Raw genomic sequence first — 11,057 nt, 5'->3', positions numbered from 1 at the left:
AAGTTATAAATTCTTAAAAGTATGGACCCTATAACAATTTATAATTATTAGTTATTTATTTTTTATGATTCAAAATAAAATGTTATTCTCCAAGTAAATTAAAGACTGTTATCTAATTATTTCTTTTTTATAATCTAAATTTTATGATGTATATATCTCAACATATTTTAAATTCGAATTATTTAAAATTTACATAAAATAAATATCAATACATAAGTACGCATCTTTCATTATTTGTGGAGATTTGAATTATTAAACCGGGCGAAAAGCAAATTACTGCTTTACATGGCAAATACCAACTAAAGCCCAAAGCATCGACTTCTCTGCTCTCCGTTCAAACATTGTCCCGACCGCATGCATGGTTCCCCTCCCAATCTCGACCGCCAGCGCCATTTCCCCGGTCAAGATCCTCAGCTACAATTCAAATTTCGTTTCCATAAAGCACAGGCTGATCACATTCCTGAAGCACTCTTCTTCCATAAAGCACATCACTCAAATCCACGCCCAGATACTTGTCTCTGGGCTCCGCGGCGACGCTTTTCTTGCCCGCGAAATCATCCGGCTCTGCTCCCTGTCTTCCTCCACGAAATGCTTGAGGTACGCTCGGTCGATAGTCGAGCACGCGGAGATCTCGGCGCCCTCTTCGTGGAACATTGTGATAAGAGGTTTGGCATCGAAGGACTCGTGGAGAGATGCGTTGCGGGTCTATCTCAGAATGCGGCGCGGTGGGGTTAGTCCGAATGGGCACACTTTCCCTTTCGTCTTGAAGTCGTGCGCGGCTCTTGCTGTGCTACGACAGGGCAGGCAAGTCCATGGGGAGGTTTGTAAGTTCGGTTTGGAGAGTAACGTTTATGTTCAGAATGCTTTGATTAGCTTTTACGGATCGTGCAAAAAGATCTTGAACGCATGTGAGGTGTTTGATGGAATGTCCACAAGAACTGTTGTTTCTTGGAATGCTGTTCTGACTGCCTGCATTGAGAATTTGCGATTGGCTGATGGGATTGGATATTTTGTGGAGATGAGGAACTGCGGATTTGAGCCGGATGAGACCACAATGGTGGTTGTGCTCTCTGCTTGTGTCGAGCTGGGGAACTTGGGCTTGGGCAAATGGGTTCATTCCCAAGTGATTCAAAAGGGCATGATTATGAACTGCCAGTTGGGTACTGCCCTTGTTGACATGTATGCAAAGTGTGGCGCTGTTCGGTGCGCTAGTTTTGTTTTTCACCGAATGGGAGAGAGAAATTTGTGGACTTGGAGTGCAATGATCCTGGGGCTGGCCCAACATGGCTTTGCTAATGAAGCCCTCCACCTCTTTTTGAACATGATGGAGAGTACATTTGTACGCCCAAACTATGTGACCTTCCTTGGAGTTCTCTGTGCTTGTAGCCATGCTGGATTAGTGGATGAGGGATATAAATACTTCCATGAAATGCAGTATGTTCATGGGATTAAACCAATGATGGTACATTATGGTGCTATGGTAGATATTCTGGGTCGTGCTGGTCGTCTCAGGGAGGCTTACTCTTTTATAACAACAATGCCAACAAAGGCTGACTCAGTAGTATGGAGGACGTTGCTCAGTGCATGCCACATTCATGACGTGGAGGACAAAAGTGGGCTGGGTAGTGAAGTACGGAAGAGACTGCTTGAACTGGAGCCGAGGAGGGGCGGGAATTTGATTATGGTTGCAAACATGTATGCTGAGGCTGGGATGTGGGAGAAAGCAGCAAAAACGAGGAGAGACATGAAAAGCAAAGGGGTAAAGAAGATGGCAGGGGAGAGTTGTGTTGAGTTAGGCGGGTCTGTTTATAAGTTCTATTCCGGGAATGATTCTCGGGATGATTATGAAGAGACTTTTCATATGCTTGATGATCTAAGCCTGCACATGAAAAAAGATCAATGAATTGTAACTTTAGTTGCCTTCTTAGCTAGCCAGTGGAAGTCATATATAAATTCTATTTCCATTGTCCTGTTCTCTTGTAATTGATTACTTGTAAGTTATTCTTTTCGTTCTTCATGGCTTCACCAATATGAAATCAAATCTTTAGGGTCTCCCGTGAATTTTGTAAAGTTGGTTTTGGATTGTCCATAAAAATTTTGCGGAGTAATGACTACAAACTTGAACTTCAAATTTTTCAAATGGTGCTTAATATTAGGTCTCTGTTAACTTAAGTGCCATGTCAAATGATTTTTAACGACCGACAGCCAACATGAGGTCGAAATAATGTCATGGACAGCCACATCATTTTATTTTTGAAGTCAGAACATTATATATTTTTACGTTTCTTTCTTTCCCTGTTTTCTTTGCTTTTTCATGTTCTTATTTTCTCCACTTCTTCCTTGGTAGACCCGTTGCCATCGTCCTCTTTCTCCACTGTCATCGTCACCATTGTCCCCATATTAAGAGCCGTGAGTGCAATCCCAGTTGGGTCGCACAACGAATCTGGGTGCACGACCTCTGGGCCATGGCATGACCTGCGCATGACAGAACTGGAGGCCTCAGGACTCCTTGGTGGTCCTGGCTGTTGTTGATGGGGGTTGGTGGTTGGCGGTCTCATAATCATTGGTTCGGAATGGTGTGGTCGTGATGACAAAACCATGGCTCCTTCCTTAAACCCAAGAACTTCAAAACTTAATGGGAGTATAGAGAACGGATGATTTGGGAGAAGAGAGACTCAGGAAAAACACTCTGCGTGGTTGTTGCAGGAGGGAGGGAGGGAGGGAGATTGAATGAAATTTATGTTTAAAAAAAGCAAAAAGATTTGGCAAACAAGTGGACACGATGTGAGCATGTTGGATGGTCATTTAATGGCGTTAGTACCATACCGATGTCTTCCGTCTATGAATTCGATGCAGGTATCACGTTAAGTGCAATTTTAAAAATTTAAGGTATTCCATTGAATAAAGAAATAGTTTATATTTTAATTGTAAATCGGGCTTACATAAGGTAGTTGTGGTGTCATCAAGTGGTGTCATCATGTCTTGTAAAACTAATTGAAGCATATGGAGAAACCTTTTCACATGAAGGGGAACCAGCAAACTGGAATTTTATAGTGAAATAAGCCCGCTAGTACCACAGCAACAGTGACACACAACCCTTCATTTGATATGAGTAGCCGAAAGGATAAGCACAGCCAAATATAGATAAGGACCGGAAGGTTCAGCAATGACCAAATATGCTACAGGCTCATGAGAATCTACATCAACTATGAGGGTTTCAACAGTTTTGCGCGCGCTTGCAGACACACTCAAGAGAAAGATGTCAGATACACCAGAGGGCAAGCAGCACTCGATGAATGGCAAATAGTGGCTGATTTCTCCTCAAAGTAATCATCGAATGTACAAACGAAGGATTCATAAGTTCTTCGTTCCCATTGACTATCTCCATTCCCTACCGGCTGTATTCTAAGTTACATTGATAACTTCTATTAATTAAGCTTTTAAAACAGTAACAATATCATGCCTTGAAGATAGAAGTGCGGGATGAATTTATAAATGGCCTAAAATCTGTCCGAGGGATGTGTAAGTACCGAGTACCACAATGACAACATTCATCAATATGATTGCGCCTATCATGACAGTTTCGCATCCTAAGGTCCTGTAAGTGCCTGTAATCTTCAAGTAGCATATGCAAGGCAGTAGGATAGACGCGGTTACACTGAGGGAAGCTCCGACCAGTGACATCAGATACCCGAAGAAAGGGACAGTCAAGGCCACAACAACAGTGCTGATCACCAAGAGGGTACTGATCAAAAGACTGAAAGGCCTCTTGTTGTAGTAGCAAGGAAAGCACTGCTTGGTCGCATTGACAATTGGTGTCACCATCAAAGCATATTTGCATATAGGGTTCACCAAGGTTGTGTAAATTGCCACTTTTGAGCTCAGTTTTCCTAGAGGGATGTTTAATGTTATTTGCGACTGTACCTCATCTCCAAACATCAGGTACCCCATTACAGCCATTGATGCATAACCGACAGTGCAGAGGATAAAGCACAATAGAAGAACCTGCGACAAAAATTATAAGTGATGAGTTTCACTAAAAAGCCCAAAACCTTTTTCTCAGTAGCTTCAATTTCTTAAGAGCGGAATTTGACAAAAAGGGAAACTGGAAACCATGCTGTTACTTACATTAGAGAACTGATGTTTCTTCCTCATAGAGGTATAAAGCGTGGGAAAAACTGGATGAGCGCAATAACAGAAACCGTATAAGCTAACAGCAGTAGGAACTCCACTCCAATTTATCAGTGCTCCGGTATGATGAAATCCAACTCCATCGTTTGCGATCCATAGAATTGAGATGAGGATGATACCAGAAGCTAAGACCCCACTTGCAGATATATAAGAAAGCAAACTCAAATTGTCCAACCAAACCGTGGGCAAAATTATTACTGCAGCAATCAGCACCAAACTCTGTTTTCCACAGATGAACCCTCCAATGTTGAATTCCATGTCCGGGAATAAGTTATGCAGATTATCTCCCTCTAGGATAAGAAATCCTGTAGCGACCAAGAATAGCTCTATGTACATGAAGGCCGATACCAGGACACGCCCCTTGCTACCAAAGGCTAGCTCTCCGATGTCAGGGTAAGTTCTAATGCTTGAGTGGACATCCATGCACCTCTGAATGAGCAGGCCCGAGTAAAAGGCTTCTATGGCTATGGCAAAGAGAAGTATTAAGCTCAACCAACCTCCGGATGCAAGTGCGTATGGTGTCGACAAAATTCCCACTCCTACATAATGAAGTCAGAACATTTTTCAGCATAAAAGAGATTCTCCATAAACTACATAGACCAGCCTTAACATGGTGAAAGTTAATTCACTAGCTGAGATACTTTGACATAGAATTAACTTTGGATTCTACAAATTCTTTAAGGTCAAGATACTCATTGAGGTCATCAATACTTCATCTTTCTTAGTTCCTCTTTGAAATTTCAAGCTTGACTCTAAAAGAATGTGTTTCAAGCATGACGAATCCTTTAAGGTCAAGATGGTCATTAGCTGAGAATTGGTCATCAAAAACATGAAAGCTGAACAGGGAACACCATCTGCACTGCATGGTTCTACATGAATGTGCGCTAAGCATCAATATTACGAGTCAAGCAGCTCTATCGATGGTACGTACAGCAACAGCCTACGACGTTCGAAGGTGTGGTCAAACTAGAGGGCAAAAGAATTAGAGACCTGACAAAGCGTTGAGGCCATTAAAACAGGTTTTGAAGAAAGATGTGTTGCCTTCACAGAGATTTTCACACTTCGACTGTCCTTCCTCTAGTTTGTGCGCTGATCCTTGTTGCTTCTCGTTATACAAGAGAGGCTCATTCAAGTACGACCCATCACTTGAATTCGCCTCCATAGAGAGAGAGAGAGAGAGAGAGAGAGAGAGAGAGAGAGAGAGAATATGAATGGTGATTCCTTAGAGTTAGAGGGAAGACGTGGAAACCCTATCAAGAAATAAATACTTGGAGGTGGCCTTCAAACTCAAAACCCTAGTTGCTTTTTGAATAGCAATTGCATGCCCTCTTTTTCAACACACATTTTACAGGTGCCAAATTTTTTTTTTCAATTTTTTTTTTTGTTTTTTTTTCCCATTACATGTTTGCGAACGTGGGGTGTTTTCTCGTGACCTTCCTTGTGGGGTTGAGTGATAAGTTTTCCCTTGTCCTTTAAGCAGCGAGTTTGGACTACTGCACATTATCATGAATTTTCAAGCTGCCATGGCTTTGGACTCAATGCGGTAGAAAGAATGACATTGCCTTGCCAAGTATCGACAAAAAAAATAAAAAAAACATTTTTGCCAAGTACGACGGAGCTCAATAGCTTTGATGAGAACATCTTTTCCCACCACATCTTGTGATCCAAATTTTTGAATCTTGATCTCTCACCTTTTTGAAAAAAAGAAAGATGTCACTAGCTTGTCCACGTAAGTTATATTTTCTGGTCTTTAAGGGTTCTCAGATTGAAACTCGACATTTATGTACGTAGACCTTTTCATGTAATAAGTGACACTTTAAATATATCATGCCTCATAATACTTCTTATGATACGATACAAAATCCTTTCCTAATTAAAAGAAATCTAAGAAAAAAGACATGTCGATATGGGACGGCTCATAAGCAAATAACTGCAAAAAACACGTTGAGTCATGTGTCCAACATGAATAACGCAATATAGGAGCTTTATAGCCTTAGCCCTAGATATAAAATAATATATTTTATCGAAGGTTTTGATTAATGAGGATTCCTAAAAGATAATTTGTCGTTTCCTTAGATCAATTGCCGTTAAGAACTACAAGTGAAAGCTGTTTTGGGGTTTTCCTAATTACTTGGGTTCCGATAGTCCAGTATTTTTTTTTTCATTATTTGATGGCCAATAGCGAATTGAAAAGTTACTATCTCAATAACGAAAGTCGTCACTCCTAAAGTTTCTATATTTATACAAGAAAATCACAAACAAATTGAGACAATCATTATCATAGAACATTCTTTCGTGCTTCTTAGCACAAAATTATAGATTAATGCACTAAGTCTGCTGATTGGACATGAGTAAAGAAGTTTTACATGTATTGCCTTGCTAAAAGCACAAGGAGAGATTAACACCTGCAATCTTTAAATAATCTTATTAATGAGGAGGAATCCTCCCTAGGTAAGTAAATTAGGAGTGCGTACGATATCTTATTCATTTGATAATCCAGTTAAGATGCAAATCGAAATCAGGATAAGTAATCAAACGATATGCACTTTATAGTACAAGGAATCAAACCTATGCCTTTTCATCTAATCCACATACGACGAGGTTCTTTTTTAACATTTGGAAGTGAAGCATGAAAAGTGAACAGTGAAGGGTAGCTAGATGGGTATTGCTTGAAATTTAAAGAGTACGTAAAATTGACGTATTGTCCATTAGAGAGGAAGAGAGTAAAGTGGTCCTAGGTCCTCCCATGAGACCGTATGGCATGAAAACGAATGTTCACGCATAAGGAGCCAACATACAAGAAAACAAGAAAAACAGATGGCAAGAGAATCGTTGTCATTTTAATCATAAATTCTGCGTTCCACTTCCCTCCACTTCACGGGAAAATTCGTTCACTACCCCGGACCCTAACGTAAGATTCTAGCATCTTCATTTTGATTCGCCACCTTTTCTTGGTTTTCCCTATGTTCCCTAGACAAATTCAAATCATCACGTCCTAAAGTCGGTAGGTTACTTTTATATTATTGTCGTGCTAAGGTCCCGAAAATCGAGGAGTATCTATCGCGGTGAGCGACAAATCCAGCACTTTGGATCGTAGCTGCGGTGTTAACATCTTGGGTCTCGGAAATCCAGCGAATTCCGGGTTGCGGGATTGATTTTTGTTTTCATTTTCGAAATGACACCCTGTCGAGTCAATCCCTCCGGGGCCTCAAATTTATTTATTTACACGTCTTGTCATCTCGTCTCATCTCATGAATATTCAAAAGAGATAGGCCACCATTATTGAAGTCTGATCCTTTATTATTAATGCGACAAATAGATATAGGAATAAAAAAATTCCCTTAAGGTCTCCCAAAATTTCTGCATTGTAGTTATTTGTATACACTCAAATTAATTATCACATAATTATTGACATCTAAATTTTTTATCAAGAGATATGTATCATATTTATCATGTATTTCATGAGAGGGTTGCGATGAGAACAAGTGGTTTTTATTTTCATATTGTTGTGTAAAGCCTTGATACTAGATGACAAGTTTAGATGGACAAGGCTCTTGGTTTTCCAGTAGACCTAAAACTTCTTATCCTTGAGGTGAGTACAAGGAATTGGTCTTGAATTCATAACCAGGTCTATTGAATCCTTAGTTTTGCAGTAGCCGCCTACTTCTCTTTTCATAAAAGACAACCCTAATTTCTCTTAATCACTTGTCAAATTTTGCGTATGCTCCTAATCTAGTTATAGGCTCCAGATTTTGGGTTGATCTATCTTTCCTCTCATGTTAAAAGTTGCCCAGGACTAACACAAACTCTTGACAACATCCAAAGGCAAGACATGTCCGAGTAGATGGTCTACATTTGCGACAAAAAATCCTACGACTCTCTGAATCACAAAAGTGTACGGTGACCATGAGAAGATTGTGTAATAGCAAATACAATCTGCAGATAAGGGCAATTTAAATCGTATGGAACAGTTATATTGAGATTGAAGAGATCATGCTAATAGGTGTCAATCAGCGGCGTTATCTAATGGAGGTAGGTAAAGAGAGAGAATTTAAAGAGTAAGAAGCCAAATCAATTCAACGCATTAAGTGCGCACCACCTAGTAAAAAGCCAAAGTTTCTAGGGGACAAAAGTTAGTGGACTATTGGACCTGAGCAGGTCCTTAAACTGCTCCACCCTGAAACGGGCATCCTAGGGTGCCCAGTTAGCCCCCATTTACAGGGGGTTTAACTGGGATTACGGGATAATCCTCCAAGGGAGGGGAGCCCACCTCGGATCCCCTCTGTAAAGCTTTCTCCCAAAGATACCAGTGGGTTCGGGGTGAATGAAGGCGCAGGTAGCCCCACGTGAGTGGGCTACCCAGGGTAGGTGTCAATTAGCGGCGTTATCTAATGGAGGTAGGTAAAGAGAGAGAATTTAAAGAGCAAGAAGCCAAATCGGTTCAACGCATTAAGTGCGCACCACCTAGTAAAAAGCCAAAGTTTCTAGGGGACAAAAGTTAGTGGACTATAACATTTGTCAAAGTTAGATACTAGGGTTTACTGATCTGTTTCTTTGTTCAAATGATTTCTCAAAACAATTAGATAAAGACAAGACATCAGCCAAAAGAAAAGACAAGAGGGACAACCTCCTTGCCCAATACGACAGGCGTTCTCTGAGATCCTGAGAACCGGCCAACGTCTAACTCATATCGCTCTTTTGACAATCAGCAAACGTGACCACGAAGAGGGAAGTTCAAAGTTGCAAAAGAAACCATAAAAAGAATGACAGACTTTTCTTGGCTTTCATTTGGGACATTCAAGGAAAGCTCGATAATTATGTAACATAGAGGACTGAATCTCTTAAGTTTAATAAGTTCTTGACTCTAGAGATGATGAGACTGTGCGTTTTGAAAAGGAAAAATGAATATAATTATACGAAAGGGAAATTGTTTTTCTTGATCATCTAGAAACTTAATTCCTTCAACTAGGAAAGCTGTGCATGAGGGGAATCGGAATTCTCATGATTGGATGCTGAGAACAGTCACTCTCTAGCCGCATAATCTATAGTTTGCCAGGTTAGACAAAAAAATATTGAGAGTTGTACGAATGCAATTGACAGGAGAGGGAGATTATGGGACTGATGCTTCCTATATATATTCTCAATTGGTAGATCCTGAAATACTTACTCTTGAAAAAAACTTGAAACTAATCAAGAATTCTTAAACAAAGAATTTAATTAAGAAGAAAACAAAGAAATTAGATAATAATTTTTTAATACATTTCATAAGCAGGCTAAAGAAATTAGAGACAAATATTATGATTACCTATATGAACATAAAACTCATATATTTTTCTTTGACTGGCTTGAAGAATATTTTCCTCAACAAAAAAGAAATCTATGTCCTAGATCACACTTATAAATGGAAATTATATAATGGCTACACCATAAAGTCTAATCATCATCCTTTAAGGAAAATTAAAATTTAACGCAGGGATAGTGAAATGATAGCTTCTTCTTTTAGAATAACAAATGAAACCGATGAACCTCACAATGTAAAAATAATACAACAAAATAATTATACAAATCAACACCTCCATGCTATTGGTAATCAATTAAATAGGATAGAATCTTTAACTTTATCATATTCATCTCATTTATCAAAATCATAAACCTTCAAATCATATATATACTATATATATATATATATTTATATATATATCACTGCTTTTTCTCCATAGTGTGGGTTGTATTTCAATAAAGTTAGAGTAGACTGGTGATGCAACTCAACTGGATCCTCCACTACTTAATTGTGATGAGTCCATTGTTTAGAAGAGTCCATTTACCCTCTACACGGATAGTATCTCAATCAATTATGAGATTTTCAGGGAATCAGCTCAATATCAAGATAAGGCACGAATCTCTCTTGGGACCTCGGCTCGCCTTTTATTCATTTCCTCATCTATAATTCAGAAAAAGAGAATCTTCACGTGTAGATGGTAAGCAGTAGAAAAATATTATTACATGGAAATGTTTTGAGAACTCTTCTTGACGTTTAGCTTGAAAAATTCCCAAAAAACGATGAGCCAGCTAGACTCTTCATCTCAAGCTTTGACTAGCACATAGGAACTTGGCCTCTTCTAAACTGGAAAATTGTTCAAAAAATCATAAACTTATTCTATATCAATCAATTTAACTCTAAATAATTTTAATGATTTGCCAATTTAGTTCTAAACCTTCCAATTATGCACATTTAGTTCTATACCTTTGAAGATTTGTTGATATAATCATTTTGGCCAAATAGTTACATGATAGATTTATGACTAAATTGACAAATCTACGAAATGTTTAAGACTAAATTGACAAAAATAATTGAGGACTTAATTGATACAATTGAAAGATTTAAGATTAAATTGGCTGTGGGACAATAGGTTTAGGACTTTTTGGACAATTATCCCTCTTCTAAACTAAAGAAATGAAGGGGATGTGCTTAATTGAGATAAGATCTCTATACTCCATTAAAGAAAAAGGTTAATGTGTACGAAAAAGGTTTTTCTATTTGTTCTTTTTGTATCGAGAAAGACACATAAAATATGAGTGCAAAAAAAAAAAAAATTAAAGAAAGATAATTTTCATCTGAATGGTGTTAATTAATAAGGGAATTCAAAGTAATGTAGGATTTATTAATATTGATTATAGATTTGGGATTTGGGATTTATGTGACACTTAAGGTTTAATATGAGATTTGTGTAAAATGTTTTAATTATTGTTACTATTAAATTGTAGTACACATAGTCTTTGTCTGGAATCTTGAATATAGTGTTTGCAAGGTCTATAAACTATTCCTTGTGACATGTCATAAGAGGAACAAGTATTACATTTCTGAC

The 11,057-nt window shown here is 38.6% G+C and overlaps 2 protein-coding genes across 3 annotated transcripts; one reads left to right on the top strand and one right to left on the bottom strand.

Moving 5' to 3' along the window:
• The first annotated feature begins 300 nt into the window (after positions 1-300).
• Positions 301-2,052, top strand: LOC104421993 (pentatricopeptide repeat-containing protein At2g36730). Its single transcript, XM_010034194.3, has one exon. It carries the CDS (start codon positions 359-361, stop codon positions 1,901-1,903), a length of 1,545 nt encoding a protein of 514 aa, XP_010032496.1. The 5' UTR covers positions 301-358; the 3' UTR covers positions 1,904-2,052.
• Positions 2,053-3,125: 1,073 nt separating this feature from the next.
• Positions 3,126-5,433, bottom strand: LOC104423630 (amino acid transporter AVT1I). 2 transcript variants are annotated; one of them, XM_039303232.1, is made up of 3 exons: positions 5,182-5,433; positions 4,129-4,730; positions 3,126-4,005 (listed from the first exon to the last, which is right to left on the bottom strand). In XM_039303232.1, the coding sequence occupies exons 1-3, from the start codon at positions 5,351-5,353 to the stop codon at positions 3,490-3,492; spliced, it is 1,290 nt and encodes a 429-aa protein (XP_039159166.1). In that variant the 5' UTR covers positions 5,354-5,433; the 3' UTR covers positions 3,126-3,489. The 2 variants fall into 2 exon arrangements, with proteins under 2 accessions (XP_039159166.1, XP_039159167.1); XM_039303233.1 differs by having other exon boundaries at positions 5,233-5,433.
• Between the last annotated feature and the right edge of the window lie 5,624 nt (positions 5,434-11,057).

Source organism: Eucalyptus grandis, chromosome 10, assembly GCF_016545825.1.
Source record: "Eucalyptus grandis isolate ANBG69807.140 chromosome 10, ASM1654582v1, whole genome shotgun sequence".
Taxonomy (NCBI): domain Eukaryota; kingdom Viridiplantae; phylum Streptophyta; class Magnoliopsida; order Myrtales; family Myrtaceae; genus Eucalyptus; species Eucalyptus grandis.
This window is presented reverse-complemented; position numbering and strand designations above follow the sequence as displayed.